Source organism: Salvia splendens, chromosome 13, assembly GCF_004379255.2.
Source record: "Salvia splendens isolate huo1 chromosome 13, SspV2, whole genome shotgun sequence".
In the NCBI taxonomy this organism is placed as follows: Eukaryota; Viridiplantae; Streptophyta; class Magnoliopsida; order Lamiales; family Lamiaceae; genus Salvia; species Salvia splendens.
Window position 1 is genome coordinate 32,712,247 of NC_056044.1, and position 18,011 is coordinate 32,730,257.

Here is an 18,011-nt window from a genome sequence, read left to right on the forward strand (position 1 = left end):
ATTCAACTTTAATTGGTTTTTGAAGTTAATTTATACTAATAAAAAAAGGTGGAATTCTTACATTTTTATAGTATGTATTTACAAAGTTTGTTGAAGAAACTAAATACCCAAAAGTGGATAGTAATGTAATGTGTGCTTATAGAGCACATTAACTCATTTTTGATAGAAACACAAAATTATGGGTTAAAGCTTAGAGTCCAACTCTATTACGTCGACACGATCATAACACGATAATTTAGTGTCGTGTTCGTCTTCGTGTCGGAAACTGCCCGTCTTTTTCCACGAGTGCAGCCAGAGGCGATCATGCAGACGCTCTTCTCCGGCCCCAAACATCTTGTCAACCCTTTCACCGTCTCTGTAGAAATGGAACGTGGGCGTGTACCGTATGTGCTGCGTCGTCTCTGGGCATTCGTCGATATCAGCATAAACAAAAGACAGCTTCGAAAACTTGCTGATTAACTCGCAGAATGCCGGGAGGATCTGACTGCAAACACCGACACCTGACAAATTGAAAACAACCAATCATTTGCCTTTCAAGCATTTCATCAAACAGTGTTAAAGTAAATTCATCTCTCAAGCATTTCTTCACACAATTTTTACTCAGTTTAATCTTCAAGCATTTCTTCAAACACTTTCAAGTCAGTTTTCATCTCCAAGCATTTCTTCGAATACTTTATACAGATTCATCTCTCAAACATTTTATCAACCACCTAAACTAATTTTTCATCTTTCAAGCATTTCATCGAACAACACGCGCTAACAGAAGCATAAACAAAGAAATCAGTTGATAACCGTAGTTGATAACCGTCTGCAAATCAGATTTAACCGCAAAGAAATCAGTTCGAGAGTCAATCACTCTCATTCAACAAATACGATACATATACGAAACAAAGAGGGAGAATTAGCTTACGGGGCTTCTGGAGGCTTTGATTTGGCGAAAGATTTTCTTCAAACTGTCATCGCTAGTAGCAGTAACGAGATTGGATTTAGCATTTTTAAGCAAGTTTGAGGGCGAATTGCTCTCTGCAACTCCTTGAATCTCTTCCTTCTCCATGCCTTGAAGCTTTTCCTCTTTCATTATTTCTAAGCTGAAAAAAAATGAGAGAAATTGAAGATTACACGAGCAGCCGCCCATCTCCTGTGGATTTGAACGCTGAGCCGAAAGGGAGTTCCGGCACACCTACGTCTACTTTTAGACGGCCCATTGGCACCAAGGCTGCCAATGCCCAGGCCAAAGGGAAGGCGAAGGCGGCCGTGTATGGATCGGCTCCCCCCACAGTTTGCGCCTCCTCCGTCTGCTCAGCTCATGGCCTCAGCGATCGAGGAGTTCGGAGGTTTTCACGAGGTTGTTGAGTATAGGTTTATACTTGACGCCCAAAACAGCCTTCATCAGGAAACCAATCCGGAAAAACGACAGAGGACTGAGAAGATGATCAAGAATTTGAGCCAGAAGTTAAATTTAGATGACTAGTTAGTTTTTTTTAATTTAGTAATTTAGTTTAATATAGTTTTTTTAGCTAAGTATGATGTAGTTTTTTTTAATTAAGTAATGTAGTTTTTTTTCATTTGTGGGGTTTAATATAATATATTTTGGTATTTTAGTAATTAAAAACAAAATTAAAAATAATAATATTAAAATTAAAATGAAAAATGGATAAACACTAGGCACCACTAGGGCTCCGATTAGGACTTCACCATTGCAGAAAGAAGGGGCATGCTGATTTAGCAACCACTAAGCTCTCATTAGGGCTTTCACTAGGGCTTCCATTGTGGATGCTCTAACAAGGTCGAGACTTTGTGTTGCGGGTGGCCTATGCTCACAAGGCCCCACTATAAATAGACGCTCCGCTCCGCAAGACGCGCTACATCAAAATTTAAACTTTCGGCGGTTGACTATATTACCCTTCTCTTTCCATTAAATCTCAATCAAATCTAATCATTATCGATTTACACTCAGTAGTGAAGCTGTATTTTCAACGGCCGCCTTCTTCAATTTCGCTACTAAGGGTGTCCACTATGGGTAAGGCGGGGCGGTCGGCGTGAAGGAGGGCGGAGGGAGAAGGAAGGCGCGGCTATCATAGTGAAGGGGGTGTCCGCCTCGGAGGTGGACGCGGCGAGGGGGGAGGGAGGCGGCGGATGCGGGATAGCCGCGTGCGGGGCGAGGACGCGGCGGGCGTCCCTATAGCCGCGCCTATAGGCGCGCCTCCTATAGCGGAGGACAACCGCCGCGGCTGGCGATTTTCCGATTTTTTAATTTTTTTTTTTTTTTACACTTCAATTCACCTATAAATACACCCCACTCCATTCATTATTTTCACACCATTCCAATACAACATCTATACAAATTTCTCTCACTACAAATTTGGGACGGAAATGAACAATATGTGGAGAGACAACTGGAATGCTCTGCTTCAACAGATGCAACACCAGGCCGCCCAGCAGGTAGCGGCCGATTTTGCAGACGAGGCGGAGGCTGCGGAGGATCCGATCCCTCGCACCATTACTCAGCGGCGGACAATCCCACGAGACCACGTCGGTGCTCACCAACGTTTAATGGATGATTACTTTGTGGATAACCCCCGTTATCCACCCGAGATATTCCGCCGGAGATTCAGGATGTCACAGCGGCTGTTCAACTATATAGCGACGAATTTGGCTGAGCATTACCGATGCTTCACTCTCCGGCGTGATGCGGCTGGCCGGATCGGGCTGTCCACACAACAGAAGTGCACCGCGGTGGGCACAAACAAGAGAGTGCTAGGAAGGACGTTGAGCGGGCTTTTGGTGTCCTCCAATCGCGGTGGGCTATTATACGGTGTCCGGCACGAGTTTGGCACGAAGATGATGTCGCCAATATTATGTTAGCTTGTATCATATTGCATAATATGATAATAGAAGATGAAGGATTTGCGGCAGAGCGATGGGCACCGGAAGAGGGCGCAAGTACAAGTCACGGTGTCGCCTCCGCGCCCATCCAGATGGGCGTACCACGGAGCAATGAATATTTGATCCAACGCTTCGCGGATATGCGCAGGACCACATCACATAACACACTGCAGGCGGATTTGATTGAAGAAGTGTGGGCACGTAGGGGAGGTGGTGGCGTTGTGTAAACTTGGTAGTGATTTGTATTAGATTCAATGTAGTGTGTAATTTTAATTTTAATTTTGAAATTAGTGTGTTTAAATACAAATTTTTATTTTAATTTGTATTTTAATTTAAAGTGAAATTTTATTTTTATTTTTAATTCGTATAGTCGACTTCTTCTACGTACGTATATCCCGATAAATTTGTTCGTAATTACTTGAAACATTAATAAAATGAAAATTGATTATAAAATTTGGGGGCTATTGGAGGTGTCCACTATAGTGGCGGAAATAGAATTTTGGGGCTATGGACAAAAATCCGGGGCTATGGACAAAAAACTGGGGCGGGGCTATTGGGCGTGTCCACCTTATAGTGGACACCCTAAATCAAACCCTCTCTCTCTCCCTAATCGATTGCACTGTGATACTGTCAATCTTCACGAGCATATATACATTTTGCTGTATCAATCTCATTTTATCAATTCCGTGCGTCAGATTTCGTGGATAGTTATATTTGGTAAGTACAGTTAATTCCTAATCTTCCGATGATTGCTTGAATTCCTGTAAAATGTTGAATTCTTTCCTGTTTTCAAGTTTTTAAAAATTGAAAACTAATTGAAATCGAAAAGTTTCTATCTAACGGTTGATTTATTGCTTGAGGAGTTATGGCGCATGACGAGTGAGAGTGATGTGATTTATGTGAATTTTCTCCATTTTAAATTAAGTCGAGTGTAATTTGGGAAGTTGATGGTTGATTTGTTGAATAGCTCTGAATCCTCTGAATGATTGAAGAAACAAAAAGTATCTTCCTCTTCTTCTTTATTCCACCCTTTTCTGCTTTTATTTATTTTTTTGACCGGAAAAAGAATTTAAGAAATTTTAGTTGTTGATTTGCTGTTGTTTTTTCCGTATGCAGAATTTTTTGAATTTGTTGAAACTGATATCTATTTGATTCTGAATATTTGATGATCTTGTTTTGTAATTGTTGGTGGATGTGAGGGTAGGTTGGTCATAGAAGAGTCATACTGACTCACATGAATACTTTTTTGTAATAATGGATCAGAAACACATTGATTAGTGCTTTTGTTTATTGCATGCCTCATGATTCCTGCTAACAGTGAAGGTGATGTCTGGAATCATTACTCATCTTTGCTGAAATCTAAAATAGTCTATTCTATATACTTCAAATTAATAGTCAAGTACAATTTTGTGAAGTGTAGTTGTTAGTAAATTACTCTGTAGTAGGGACTTCAGATGTTCTGGATCCCAAGGGTTGTTTATTCAAGAATATGTATGCATTTTAAAACCTCTTTCTTTTAAGCTGGGATGATTTTTTATGCATTCCTTCTCTTTCTGTTATAATACATGCTTAATACTATTAACATATGTTTACATATTGATATTTAAAACGTTAGTCGTAGACGTTTCAATTCCTCTAATAGTGCTGCTTGAGCTCTTTTACCTACTATACAGGTCAAAATGATGTTCAAAAGAGTATTGCTTTTGTTTTTTGTTTCACTTTATGTTATATGCTGCAATCTTTCTTTTGCTGATGCGTTAACTTTTTCTCCGTGCTATCTTTATCTGTTTTCCCACTCATCACATTTAACTTGATCACAATCTGTTTGCTTGGATCGTAATGAGTACATCTGTTTTAACCATGTATCATTAAACAGACATGCTTAAATGATTAATGAAATTGAACTGTTATGAAATCTTCGCTAAATGCTTTTCATAAACTAGTTTGTTTTTATTTGCTTCCTAACCATTGCAAGCTCATTAATACAAATATCTACTTTTTTTCCCTTTCTTTTCCCACTAGTATTAACCCCCGTGCTATGCACTGGCCTTACGTTTTTTAAAATAACGAAAACAAAGTGTAAATTAGAATAAAATATAAAATAAAATTATTATGTACACATTAAAAAAATATAGTAGGTAATCTTTTTAACGGTGATTGCATATTTAACACAAATTAAATAGTAGTACATTGTTTTTGGTAGAAAAACCGCTAAAGCCTCCCAAAAAAACTAACGAATATAAGAAACACCTAATTTATCATGTAAAAGCAAAATATTAAGCTCTGTGGGTGGATTCTCCAGCACATAGATGACTTTGTGTACCATATAAGCATAATGTGATAACTAATCAGCAACAAAGTTTCTTTCCCTATGCACATGTCGCAATATGACCGAGTTAAAATCTTGAAGCATTTTACGAATTCTGAATACTATGGCTCGATAATTAGTAGAGCTTTCAAAGTGTCCCAAAATCATTGCTACAACTACATAACTATCACTCTCTACTTCCAAAACTTGCACCTCCAATCTTCTAGCCAACTCCAATCCATGAAAAATACACAAAATCTCAGCAAGCAAAATAGAACAAACCTCGTTATTATCAACCAATTAATGTCTCCAATTATCTGCATCATCTCTAATCTAACTCCAATCCTCCTCAAGATCCGCAGTAATTCTCATCATGATCTGTCGTAGTTCAAAGGTAGGATGTGTAGCTCTATTATTTTTTCTATTTTGAATTTTATTTTCTTTTCGTATCTTTTTCTATGCTGGTGTGCTACTTTTGATATTTTGAATTTGCTCGCCAAGCCTCTCCACCGTGCATCCCTAATTCTACCGCCCAACGCCCGCCTGCTTCAGCTATCCCACCAACCTCGGGCAGCCGTCGCCGCCGCCCACACCGACAGTTCTCTCGGTCAGCCGCAGCCCGCCGCTTCACCATTATCTCAGATCTCTCTCGGTATCACGCCCCACCACAATTGTTGCCGCCCCAGCAGCCACTGCATTCGGCGTCTGGACTCGCCGCCGTCACCCTCTGTTCCTTCATGCCGGCGTCGCCCTTGTTCCCGGTAAGATATCTTTCTCTTAATTTTGCTTGTGTTTTTTCAAATTTGTAAAAATAAACCCAATGTTTTGGTGTTCAAATTTTCAGAAACGGGTAGATCGAAAGATTCTATGATAAGTAGCAATTGTTGGAGTTAAAAGTTCAGAGAGATGAAGAAGCTATTCTTTTTCAAATCACAATCATCAAATAATGTCTCCCAACCGTCAACAGATAAGCAAGTTTACTGGGAGAAACCAACAGAGAAAGCTGACAAGTCTGTTAAAAACAAGCATGCCGTGGAAGATCAGGTATTTGGTAGCACACCCTCTCTAAGAAGAAGCCTCTCATTTTCATCCGGATCTTTTCATGATGCTGGAAAAGGGATGAGGAACTACAGTGAGCAAACTGGTTCTCCACATAGTTCTGGTTATTATCCAAACAAGCAACCAGGACACCATTCATCCAGGTAGGTTCAGTCTGTTCCTTGTGGATTTGGTGCCGCATATCTTGTATACTTTTGATCTATTCATGTTATTTTTTTCATTAACATGATTTCTCTCTGAGTTGCAATTCTGTTGCCTTTTCAGATATCGTACTCTTACTCCAGAGAGGCAAACCAGGGAAAATTTTGTAGATACATCTATGGTTCGGAATGCAAAGAGCATGGAGCAATATGGCTGCACTGCTTCTGGATCTCTCTCTGATCTGTCAGATATCTCCTCTAATTGCTCTAGTAAGGTTTTGGATCGTTACATTAATGGAGAACAGATGGAAAGGTTTGAAACCAAAAGCAATTTCTCCACGAGAAGCCAATTAGAAAATGGAAATGTGGTAAAGAAGCCGCCAAATATTTTTGCACCTGTTGCAAATGATGCTAGGAAGCAAAAACCTAAGTCTCGATCTATCAGAGAATCCAAGACATCACAAGTTCCGCTTCCCTCAAAAGATGGGTGTAATAATGGGCACTGCAATGAATCACCACGAAAACTAGCCAAACATGTGGTTGAGAGACTTTCCCAGTCTAAGTTTCAGCCTGAGATGAGGTCTACTGAATTTGACTCTGAGAATCCAATCACCATTGAAGATGTCTATGGAAGGAACTCGAATCGATATGCCAATGCATATCCCGATGAAGATTCTCCAAAGAATTTTGCAATGGATTGGCATGATGGGATTTGTGATGGGTCTCGCCATGATGAAAGTTCTGAATACTTGGAAAAGGACTCTTTTTCTGGTGATAAAGACATGGCTGGAGAAAATCTTGATGCTGTAACAGACAATGATGTTGAACTATTTAAAAAATTCAAGGAAGCTGAGGACCGTGCTCTAACGCTGTCAGAAGAGCTTCAAAAGGGAAACTTTTTTCAGTTAAAAGGACTTGGCGTGCCAACTTTGATCCAGGCAATTAAAAGCCTAGCAGAGGAAAAGGTAAATCTGGCTGGAGAGGTTTCAGCAGTTTTTGAGGATAGGATTGCTGAGAGGGCCTTGTTTAGAGAAAAACTTAAGCTTGGAAGGGCAGACCTAAAAGCACAGTCCCGCAAATTGGTGAAGGAAAAAAATGAGATACAGGTAGCTCTTGAAAAGGAATTAGACAGGAGATCAGCAGAGTGGTCACTCAAGCTCGAGAAATTACAGTCAGAAGAACATAGGCTTCGGGAAAGGGTGCGGGAACTAGCAGAGCAGAATGTTTCCCTCCAAAGAGAAGCCTCAACCTCTAGTGAAAGGGAAATGGAAACTAGAAGCAAATCTACCAATGCGGACAAACAACTAGTTGAATTATCTACTCAACTTAAAGAAGCTAGGGAGGAGAACCTTTATTTACAGAAAACAATATCTGAGCTGCAAGACAAAACTAGGGCAGCAGAAGAAGAAGGTGATTGCATTCGAAGGAAGTATGAGGAGAAGGTCTGTGAGTGTAAGGATATGCACCAAGCTGTCAGTAGGCTCCAAAGAACCTGTAACGATCAAGAGAGGACAACTGAGGGACTACGAAGTCTATGTGAGGAACTTAGTAAGAAAATTTCTAAGGATAATTTTGACTTTGGAATTGCTAAGCTTCAAATCGAACATGTTAGGCTGACAGGAGTGGAACACGCACTTAGGAAGGAGGTGGAATCATATAGGGCTGATGTTGATTCACTTAGGAGAGAGAACATTGATCTGCTCAATCGTTTGAAAAATATCGGGAAGGAAGGTGGATTTTCAACTTTTAAGTTGGACCGAGAGCTACAGAATCGCATTTGCTGCTTGCAAAGTCAAATACTCCCACTGCTTACTGCGACCAGCCAACATGGCAGGAAGTTTATTGAATATGTTAAAACCAATGGTGTCTTCCCATTGAACAAAGGGCCAGGTTCCGCCACATGTTTAGATGGCCAAGTTCTTGTTGAATATGAAGTGAAGCTCCAAGGTCTAGAGCGGGCAGCTGAGAACTTAGCAACCAGTACGAAGACCATGTCTTATGTCCTTCAAGAGAGGTCCACTTTGATGCATGAGAAGTCTGAACCAGTTGGTACTGATAATCAAACACCTGTCTTGAGAGTTGAATCACAGACATCAGAGGTAGCTTTTTTCTTTACATTTGAAATGCCATTTGTCCTTTTTATATCGACCCAACACACTTTACGCAACATTATTTGGTTTCCGTTCCAGGACATAATCAGATCAGAGTTGAAATCAGAGACCCTGTTGACCAGTTTGCTGCGCGAGAGGCTTTATTCCAAGGAGCTTGATGTGGAGCAGTTGCAAGCCGAGCTTGCTGCTGCTATTAGAGGCAATGATGTTCTCAAAAGTGAGGTCCAAAATGCAGTGGATAACTTCTCTTGTGTAAACCACAAGATGAAAGAGGTTGAACTTCAGGTATATTTGAACACTAATTCCTTCTTCTTTGTGAACCGAACATGAAAGATATTCGTTGTATGCAGAGATGAGTCAAGTGGCATCCATTTATTTCCATGAGTCAACTGGCATTACATTTTCTTAAGCATAAGGGCGCATTTTGCAAATACTTGTACTGCATTTATGTGAATCATACCCCTACCGCAGTATATTTGTTTATTTGCATCTTTTTACTTTACTCCTTTCATTTCATGGTGCTCTTTCGTATGAACGTTAATCTCTCAAAGTTTGTGTATATTTTCTCCTTGGTCAATAATTCCACACCAGCTATCCACACCGAACCCATATTTGCTCATCATGCTCCCAAATTTTTTGCATCTATTTAAAAGGCTCTATATGACCGCCTTTAGTGTAATGATAATAGATGTCGGATTTCCCCCATGAAAATCGAGAAACTAAATATACTCTGGATGTCTAGAACACAAGTTTTCATGTTATTCTCCCTTCATTCTGGAAAATGTCTGGTTTCATGACACAAGCTTCTTACTTCATTGATAAAGTAGCAACAGATTGACTGATGATTATGGGCATACATACGCGTGATACAACGTGGGCGAAACCACCTAATTACTTCTACCACAGAAGCACAAAGTTTCCTCTACATGTCTTTGTTTTCAAAACAATGCACATGTTCTTTGTACCATACAATAATACCATGCCATAATATTCTGTTGATATTGTTTATCTTCCTTGCATGCCAGATGATAAAAAAGGATGAGACCGTCAGTCAGCTCCACGAGGATCTGCAAGACTGCAAAAAGGAGTTGGCCATACTGAGGGGGATATTACCAAAGGTATCCGAAGAGAGAGATATGTTGTGGGAGGAGGTAAAGCGGCATACTGAGAGTAACATGCTGCTGAATTCTGAGGTCAACGCGTTGAGAAAGAGAATAGAGGCCCTTGACGAAGACATACTAATGAAAGAAGGCCAAATCTCCATTTTAAAAGATAGTGTCGGAAAGCCTTCTGACCTCCTTGCAACTCCGGAGCCAACCCTCGAATTCTGCTGGACCGATGTACGTTGATTGGCAGTGACCGTAAGTGTCATCTTTGTTTCGATACAGTTTCCTGATCTGTTTATTCTTGTGATTATCCAAAGCTCATCATCTCAAGCCATTGTTTATAGACAACTTCTTTACACTGCATAGTTATAAGTTTTTGTGTGATTGCATTGCAGCAATCTTAGACAATCATATTCTGTCAAAGCTACATTTAAATTGATTGAATTAGATATGATTTCTCTCTCTCCTATTTTTTGGGGGGTCTGTTTTTCTTCGCATAAATATTTCCATTCTTGAAAGTTAATTTCTCGATTTATGTTTGTCGTCCTTGCCGCATGAGTCATGCTAATATTATGAGATGAATAGGTTTAGATAGTGTTAAGAGTTGTGCTTAAGAGATGAATCCAAACTAAATATTATGTGAATGAAAAAAAATCTCAAAATAATATGGAAATACCTCTCTTTTTTTGCTCTTGGCTTGTATGTGGGTCCGAATAAAATTACTTATCAATAAAATTATAAATATACTACTATCAAATAGTATCAATTTGTAACTTCGACCCAACAATTATTGGATGGATCTTGATTCATTAGATGATCCATAATCTTTAGTTTTTAATTTTCCAATTATGTTTTCAATCTTTGAACTCTTTATCAATTTTTATACTACTATTGAATTCTCACTCCATGTATCTAACAATAGAATTGAGACAAGGAGGAGTGAGATAAAATTTGATTGATTGAACACAAATAAAACACAATTAATATAAATAAAAAATTAGAGATAATTTAATAGAGTTCATAATTTAGAATATTTAATAAATCATAAAAGATCAAGATAAATGCGATACCTGACAAAATTGACCAAAGATAGACATTTGCAAAACCCGCATAATTTCGGGGGTCTTTAGGTATTTATCAGAAAATGTTGGACTCAATTGAAAAATCTATACTCTTTGAGGAGCAAATCGCCAATCTCATGATTCTCATCAAAAGCAGCGAAGAAGACGAGGAGTGGAGATAGAAAGAGAGAAGAGATGTTGTTTCAGGTGGGAGGGCAAGGTACGCGGCCGACATTCTTCGAGATGTCTGCCGCCCAGCAGCTGCCGTCAAGTGTACGCGCCGCCCTCACTTACTCACTCGGCGTACGTATCTTCTTCTCAGTTCCTGCACCTTTGCCTTCTCAATTCCCTATTCCTCTAGCTGCAATTTTCGATTTTCATTGACAAACCTGTAATTCAATGCTGTTTGCTTACTTACGACGCGGCGGAATCATCTCGAGATGCTGGAATTTCTTAATTTGCGATGATTGATAGAGTAGGAGCTTGAGTTTTATAATTAATCAAAGTTAATTCTGTTTGATTAACTATGCGTTATCTGTCGAATTTGACGCCAACAAAAATCCAAAAGGAATTATCCTTGAATATTATCTGCTTGTTTATTGTGGTTGGATGAAAAAAATGGATGTTACGTTGTAAAACCTATAAGATATAATCTGTTCACTGCTGCCTTGTGTATTTACTTGGTGAATTCAAGCTTAGAGACTTCATTTCTGGATTCTACTAGCTCATGATAGTGATAATTTTCTGGTTATATAATCGGTGGGGACGGATTTGAGGTGAAATTTCGTCTCTTACCTGCAGGTATTTGCTCTGAGAAGACCCTTCATTCATAAAATCTTGGATTATGAAGACGAGTTTTTTGCTCTGCTTATGCTAGTCCTTGAAACTCACAGTTTGCGCACTACAGGTGACACTCGACTCAGTAACCGCACTTAACAAATTTGGCTTGTAATATTCTGTTAACATTACTCTATTGGGTTCTGCTACTAAGAGGGAGTCACGGGGACTGTTCAATTCCACCTTGCGTACTGATTGGTGCACTGTACTGGTTACCATATGCTGATTTCTTCCAATCTATTCTTCAGATGCTTCTTTCTCGGAATCATTATATGGCTTACGGCGAAGGGGTGCTAAGATTAAATTGAAAAAGAGCAACTTGCTTACAAATTCAGCCGATGAGGTCCGTCACACGGGCTTGCGTAAACGTCAAAAAGTGCTTTCGGTTGTATTTCTGGTAAGAATCTTCTTAATTAGGAGTCGAGTAAATTGAGGACTTGTTTATACTTATATTGAGATTATCTGCTACATTGTTCTTTAACCTTTTGCAAAGTTAGCATTCTTTTCAGTTTTCTTCTTCATTAATGCTTGTATATTGTGATTCATGATGAATGATGCTTCTGCTCTTTGGCAGGTTGTTTTACCGTATTTGAAGTCAAAACTCCAATCCACCTACAACAGGGAAAGAGAAGCTAATCTGCAGGCAAGTCTTTGGGGAGATAGTGATGAAAGGTTTGATGGTGACTTTATTAGTGCAGACAATAATTCCTTTGGGTCAAGGGACGTCTCAAATATTGAAGCATCAGCTAGAGATCGATGCATCAAGAGGGTGAGGAAGATTGTTGGTGCTTGCTACCCTTGGCTGCATGCTGGAAATGAAGGTTCATATGTTTTTTCCCTTCACCGTTAATGAATTATTTGTAGTTTCTTTGATTGGTCATATTTGAGTTTGATTACCGAAGCTCAGATCTGTTGGTTGTGGCATTTACTTTTCCTTTGTCGTAACTACACATGTATTTGATATTATGAGTTGGTGAGATGTAGGATTATGATTTGCCTATCATCATTTAACCTGAGTTTATTTCATCATTCTTCTGGTTCTGATATGCAGGATTGTCTTTTGCCTATCAACTATTGTACTTGTTGGACGCCACTGGGTTCTACTCTCTGGGATTACATGCACTTGGCATTCATGTTTGTCGAGCTACTGGTCAAGAGCTGGTAAGTTTTCCGTGCTGAAGGTTTCTCGAGTCTCAAATGGTCTCTTTTATGCATATCTTGATTTTTCTCATGTCTGCATCTTATATTTAATTATAAACTTAATTCATCAGAAAATCCAGTTTGGGTCAGTAGTAAATAAAAATCACAAGTGCTTCTTAGGTGTCTTATTCCTCGTGTTTGTAATGTCATGCCTGGAATACGTACTACTAGATGTTGTTAGTAACAGAGGTCTAATACTTCATTTAGGAAAGGAAGCATGCCTGTTGTTTCAATTTCATGACATTTGCATTTGTAGTTTAGCTCCAAAGTTCTTATTTTTCACAACGATGTGTTCCTTACTAATGTTGTAGGCTTACTTACCAATAAATAGTACTCCCTCCATCCGTGAAATGTTGTCCAGTTTTTCCATTTCGGTCCGTCCGTGAAATGTTGTCCACTTTGCTTTTTTTTCATTTTTGGTATATGGACCCCACTTTCCACTAACTCATTACACTCACATTCTATTATAAAACTAATATATAAATGTGGAGTTTACATTCCACTAACTTTTTCCACTCACTTTTCTTCACATTTCTTAAAATCCGTGCCGAGTCAAACATGGACAACATTTTGCGGACGGAGGGAGTACTAGTAGTAGAATTTATTTCCCATCAACTGTCTAATATCATTCATAACAATATTTTGGATTTAGCAAGCATCCTTCTTGTTATGTGCATTCATTTCTTATATTATCTTGAGCTTGTCTTTTTTTCTGATGTCAAGATAGATGGATACTTCTTCCAGAATTTCAAAAATAAGAAGTCGTGAACGAGAGAGACTACGCGGCTCCCCTTGGCTAAAGGTGTGCCTGTAGATTTTGCTTTATTGGTATATATGGATTGTTCAAAATTTGAATACCAAAACAGTTTGTTTGAGTTTAGATAATATACTTACTGGTCAATTTTCCAAATTACATTACGCAGGCACTACAAGGTGGTTTACTCACCTGTGCATATGCTGTTCTTGACTATGCCCAGACTGGTTTGATTGCAGCTGTATTTTTCTTCAAAGTAAGTATTGCAATATGCGCTTCCTAAACTAATTACTCAAGCCGTTGTGTACCATTGCATCAAAGTTGCTTTTTGCTTTGATTTGAAGCAGATATGAATGTACCTAGTCTTCAATGTGTTAGCATAACGTAATTTTTTTATAGTCAACAAAATGGTTCCATGAGACACCAGACCTATGTAGTTGAGGATCTTGTAGAGTTTCAGTGTGTCCGGGTGACTTTTACTGTCTTCGGATTTCTGGCTACTACTCTAAGAAGTCCCTGTTTTATGTCTTTTAGAGGTTTTATTCATGCTTGAATTTGTATTTTCGCTGTAATTTCCTCTTACTTAGTGTACTAATATGCGATTGCTCAGATGATGGAATGGTGGTACCAGTCAGCTGAAGAAAGAATGTCAGCCCCAACCATATATCCTCCTCCTCCACCACCACCGCCTCCAAAGGTCAATTGCTCACCTCGAATTGTTTTTGCCTCTTAACATCCCGCAGAGTCGGTCTAAATGTCATTTCTTTCTGTGTGGGAATTCATAATTTGCTCCTTTTCCGAAATATTTTCTTCTAAACAGGTTGCGAAAGAGGGGATTCCACTACCTCCAGATAGGACACTGTGCCCGTTATGTTTGCAGAAGCGTGCAAACCCATCAGTAATGGCTGTTTCAGGATTCGTGTTTTGCTATACCTGTGTATTCAAATATACCAATCAGGTGAGGATCTCTTCTCTTACAATGTTCTCACTATTATTTGGAAACACGTTTGTACCTGCAAATACCTCTGTTTCTGTGAGGATAGTTGATTTCAGTGGTGAGAAACTGATCAAGCTTTGCGAAGACTCCATTCAGCATGCTCAACGGATGTTGAGTTCTTTTAACGCTGTTAATATTCTTCGTGCAGTACAAACGCTGCCCGGTCACATTGATGCCCGCGTCAGTGGATCAAATCAGGAGGCTATTTCATGATGTATAACAGATATGCTTTTCCTTCACCAATTGGACACAGCTGCAGCTATTTAACAATTCCAGTTCTACAAGTCGAGCCTTCATGGCCACTGCACGTTCATATCGGACCTACACTGAATGCAGATATCGGCTCTTATCTTCACGGCTGCAGCATTTACAGGAAGATTGTGCTGAAATCTTTCCTCCTAAACTATTCTCTCCAATCAAAGATATGTATAATGCCATTTGCTTAGCTTTTGTAGCTTAAATTTAATCAATTTTACATTCTTGTTCAATAAAAGTAAAATTATGGGCAGAAACTCTATTTATTTGTTGCTCATTGAAAATGGTTTGTGGTTCCATTTTGTTGCTACTTTTATAAACTTAATTCATCTTGAATCTGTACAACAAATGGTTCCTAAATATAACTGAGATCAAATACAAACTAAGAAGCCTCAACACTTCCCAGAACTCGAAACTTCTCCGTCCTCCGCCTCACCAACGGTGCCCCTCTGCCCCCAATACCGACCCACTGTCCCGACACCCAGCTGATCATTGCCACCACTGCAACACGATGTTGTCGTCGATGGAACCACCCCATTCAACTTGCTGATTTCTGCAATCACTCTCAGCCTATCTCCATAGTTGTTCTCACTCTCCAGCGAGTTCTGTGGTGACTTCTCGGCTAACCAGCTCGAGAGGCTCATCTCGATCGCCTTATCATCACCTTTCCCTCCGCATGGACTATCACTCCCCGACTTCAACTTGTCAAAGAAACATTGCTTCATCATGGGATCTTCAGTCTTGAGTAGGCTGCTACCCTCTTTTTCTCCCATTTCTGACAGCTAAAAAATGCTTCCTAGAATCTATGGATAGAGTGAAGAGAGAGCTGCAGCAAGACTCTTCTTGAACAACATGACTACTGGTTTCTTGATCTTCTCTCTCATTCCCTCTCTCCATTTCTACTTTGCCATTTCCACATTCCACCAAACTAGTACTATCACTTTTGCTGCTGATTTTACTAATTTTATTGACATTTGAGTGATTGCAAAATGTTTCTTCTTCTTTTTCCTTGCTAATATCTCTGATTAAACAACCATATATGTGTGTAAGGATAATTGAGGGTTGTAGATAAATTCCCCCCAAAAAAACACTTAGAAAGTGGTATAGTATATATAGATAGCTTACACAGATATATGTGAAACAAGTTTGATGGGATCAACAATCTCCTCCTCTTTCAGTGATGCTGTCTTTTCTGGTAAGAATTTGACAGATTCATCCTGAGACAAACACTAAAACCAAACAACAAAATTACACATTTATATAATTATATTGCTAGCTAACACAATTCATTTCTACAAACACAAGGTTTGGACTTACCTTTTTAGTGTTAAGATCTCTTCTTAAATGGCCAAAACAAGCAGGAAAACATCCCATGTTTCAATCTGAATACCCAAAAACTTTTCTTGAATTTTTTGGAGTATATTCTAATTTTTTTGGTGGAGAAATGTTTTGTGCAGATGGACGTGAGAGGCTTTTATATTTAAGCAATATGTTTGGAAAATGTGACCGTTAGGGATTGGGGTTGGAATGATATTTAATACTCCTATCTCTTCAATAACTATTATACAGATTTGTATTTTTATCATTGCTGAAATTTATACAACATATGAGCAATTAAATCGATTAAGACACACCTATGAAACAATTTATTATTGGAAATTGCACAATAGTTCAATTTGAAGCATTTTTATTAGTAATATTTAATTTATTTAATTGTTCACATTTAATTAAAAGTGAATGAGACTAAGATGATCAGGTATTTTGTTTAGTAAACTAGTACTATTATCAGAATTTGTGAGATTTCTTTGTATTATTTCAAGTAGCTAATTATATTTTTATTATGATTATAAGTTTATAACACGTATTATAACCTCATGCCTCATGTCCCGGAACCGTTTCTAAGTTATATGATTAATTTAATCTCAATTAATTGATAACAAAAATTAATCAAAATATTGGTATCCAATCATATTTGAGTCAAGTTCAACAAATGTAGCTAAATTCTTGATTATGAATCTTTTATTTATAAGTAAAATAAAATGCACGTGAAGGGTTCCACTAATAATTAATCATATACATGGTACAATTATAAAACTCATTAAATATCCAAATAAAATTCAATAGCGGCACATGCAATTCAATTTAATGCCTATTAAATACGCATAATGCTTTAATCTCCCCTTTAACTTCTGCTTTGTTTACTTAAATCATTAATTATTATTATCATCAGTGATTAAAAATTTAAAATAGCTCACTTGTAGTCATCAGTGACAGTGTAACTAAGAAGCCATCGAATTAAAAAACTTTTTCTTTACTTTTACAAATTTAAAAGATGAAATATTTATACGGGAGTGTTAGCTATTGCTAACTCAATACTTAATTGTTAATTATAATTAAATAATAATAGTTATTAGATATTCAAATGAAGGGCCTAGATCATCAGCCTCGTACTATCAAAACGATCAACAAAAAAGTCAATAAGGATGTTAAGGTCAATTTACAACAAATTAGTTATAGCTAACTTTTGAAAATATCTCATAATTTTAAAACGCATATAACTTTGAAAAATATCCGATAACTTATGAAAGATAATTTCATAAGGATTCTAACGAGATCTCACTTGCATATGTTCCGATGTTAAAATTTAAAAAAAAATTCAGAAATTTTCAATTTTTTCGTACAACAACAAATGTCAACATAGTATATAAAATATGTCAATATAATACATATAGAGTCAATATAAGCAATGTGTTAACATTCTCAAAGCATTGTGTTGACATTCTCAAAGCATTGTTTTGATATTTTTGAAATACTATATTGACATTTTCATCCAAAATCCTAATTTAGTAGTGTTTTTTATCTTTTTCGATTTAATTAATAAAGATAAAAATTACACGTGATAAATCTTAAACTATAAGAATTTCCAAAAATCTTACTCTGTTAAATTTATTGTAATTAGCAATTAAATAATAAGTTAGCAATTGATTACCCCTATGTATTATACTCTCAAAGAATGCAAAAGTAAGAAAGATGACAAGAAAAATACCAATTGACTTGTGATAAGTTGAGTAAACAACAACCCAACGACACACAGTAGGTGTGTTTTTGTTTCAAGAAAAGGAAAACAGTTCCCAAAAAGAAAAGAACAAAAATTCGCCACTGTTCCACTGCAAAGTCTGCAACTTTGAAACTGAATATTCAGGGTATTGTGATTTGTCCATGTCTCATTTTTGTTCCTTCCTCTCTTTCTCTCTTATATTTTAATTTTGTGGGATTTTCTTTTCTTTTCTTGAATAA

General features: G+C 37.9%; 4 protein-coding genes across 9 annotated transcripts; 2 read left to right on the top strand and 2 right to left on the bottom strand.

Moving 5' to 3' along the window:
- Nucleotides 1-24: 24 nt before the first annotated feature.
- On the bottom strand, nt 25-1,353 carry LOC121761329 (thioredoxin-like 3-3). Of its 2 annotated transcripts, XM_042156983.1 has the most exons (3): nt 911-1,348; nt 793-808; nt 25-500 (listed from the first exon to the last, which is right to left on the bottom strand). In XM_042156983.1, the coding sequence occupies exons 1-3, from the start codon at nt 1,133-1,135 to the stop codon at nt 184-186; spliced, it is 558 nt and encodes a 185-aa protein (XP_042012917.1). In that variant the 5' UTR covers nt 1,136-1,348; the 3' UTR covers nt 25-183. The 2 variants fall into 2 exon arrangements, 1 of the variants encoding a protein (XP_042012917.1); XR_006041966.1 differs by lacking the exon at nt 793-808 and having other exon boundaries at nt 362-500; nt 911-1,353.
- A 2,125-nt stretch (nt 1,354-3,478) lies between these two features.
- LOC121761037 (myosin-15-like) lies at nt 3,479-10,111 on the top strand. Of its 4 annotated transcripts, XM_042156620.1 has the most exons (7): nt 3,490-3,603; nt 5,549-5,588; nt 5,696-5,955; nt 6,039-6,396; nt 6,518-8,492; nt 8,583-8,789; nt 9,530-10,111. In XM_042156620.1, exons 4-7 carry the CDS (start codon nt 6,101-6,103, stop codon nt 9,851-9,853), a joined length of 2,802 nt encoding a protein of 933 aa, XP_042012554.1. In that variant the 5' UTR covers nt 3,490-3,603; nt 5,549-5,588; nt 5,696-5,955; nt 6,039-6,100; the 3' UTR covers nt 9,854-10,111. The 4 variants fall into 4 exon arrangements, with proteins under 4 accessions (XP_042012552.1, XP_042012555.1, XP_042012553.1 ...); XM_042156618.1 differs by having other exon boundaries at nt 3,479-5,588; XM_042156621.1 differs by having other exon boundaries at nt 3,480-5,588; nt 6,162-6,396.
- Nucleotides 10,112-10,819: 708 nt separating this feature from the next.
- Nucleotides 10,820-14,976, top strand: LOC121762205 (peroxisome biogenesis protein 12-like). Its single transcript, XM_042158015.1, has 10 exons — nt 10,820-10,974; nt 11,473-11,578; nt 11,757-11,905; nt 12,083-12,329; nt 12,560-12,669; nt 13,436-13,510; nt 13,632-13,718; nt 14,073-14,159; nt 14,283-14,420; nt 14,608-14,976. Exons 1-10 carry the CDS (start codon nt 10,867-10,869, stop codon nt 14,677-14,679), a joined length of 1,179 nt encoding a protein of 392 aa, XP_042013949.1. The 5' UTR covers nt 10,820-10,866; the 3' UTR covers nt 14,680-14,976.
- Nucleotides 14,977-15,093: 117 nt separating this feature from the next.
- Nucleotides 15,094-17,772, bottom strand: LOC121762206. 2 transcript variants are annotated; one of them, XM_042158017.1, is made up of 4 exons: nt 17,761-17,772; nt 16,032-16,096; nt 15,840-15,943; nt 15,094-15,735 (listed from the first exon to the last, which is right to left on the bottom strand). In XM_042158017.1, the coding sequence occupies exons 2-4, from the start codon at nt 16,086-16,088 to the stop codon at nt 15,468-15,470; spliced, it is 429 nt and encodes a 142-aa protein (XP_042013951.1). In that variant the 5' UTR covers nt 16,089-16,096; nt 17,761-17,772; the 3' UTR covers nt 15,094-15,467. The 2 variants fall into 2 exon arrangements, with proteins under 2 accessions (XP_042013951.1, XP_042013950.1); XM_042158016.1 differs by lacking the exon at nt 17,761-17,772 and having other exon boundaries at nt 16,032-16,381.
- Between the last annotated feature and the right edge of the window lie 239 nt (nt 17,773-18,011).

Bases quoted from the DNA above. Each gene is read 5' to 3' on its own strand.
- LOC121762205 (XM_042158015.1), top strand. From the start codon at position 10,867: ATGTTGTTTCAGGTGGGAGGGCAAGGTACGCGGCCGACATTCTTCGAG. The intron at 10,975-11,472 runs GTACGTATCTTC...TCTTACCTGCAG, and splicing joins CCCTCACTTACTCACTCGGC to GTATTTGCTCTGAGAAGACC. The intron at 14,160-14,282 runs GTCAATTGCTCA...TCTTCTAAACAG, and splicing joins CACCACCACCGCCTCCAAAG to GTTGCGAAAGAGGGGATTCC.
- LOC121761037 (XM_042156618.1), top strand. From the start codon at position 6,101: ATGAAGAAGCTATTCTTTTTCAAATCACAATCATCAAATAATGTCTCC. The intron at 6,397-6,517 runs GTAGGTTCAGTC...TTGCCTTTTCAG, and splicing joins CCAGGACACCATTCATCCAG to ATATCGTACTCTTACTCCAG. The intron at 8,790-9,529 runs GTATATTTGAAC...CTTGCATGCCAG, and splicing joins TGAAAGAGGTTGAACTTCAG to ATGATAAAAAAGGATGAGAC.
- LOC121762206 (XM_042158017.1), bottom strand. From the start codon at position 16,088: ATGGGATGTTTTCCTGCTTGTTTTGGCCATTTAAGAAGAGATCTTAAC. The intron at 15,944-16,031 runs GTAAGTCCAAAC...GTTTGGTTTTAG, and splicing joins GAGATCTTAACACTAAAAAG to TGTTTGTCTCAGGATGAATC. The intron at 15,736-15,839 runs GTAAGCTATCTA...TTGTTTAATCAG, and splicing joins CTTGTTTCACATATATCTGT to AGATATTAGCAAGGAAAAAG.
- LOC121761329 (XM_042156983.1), bottom strand. From the start codon at position 1,135: ATGGGCGGCTGCTCGTGTAATCTTCAATTTCTCTCATTTTTTTTCAGC.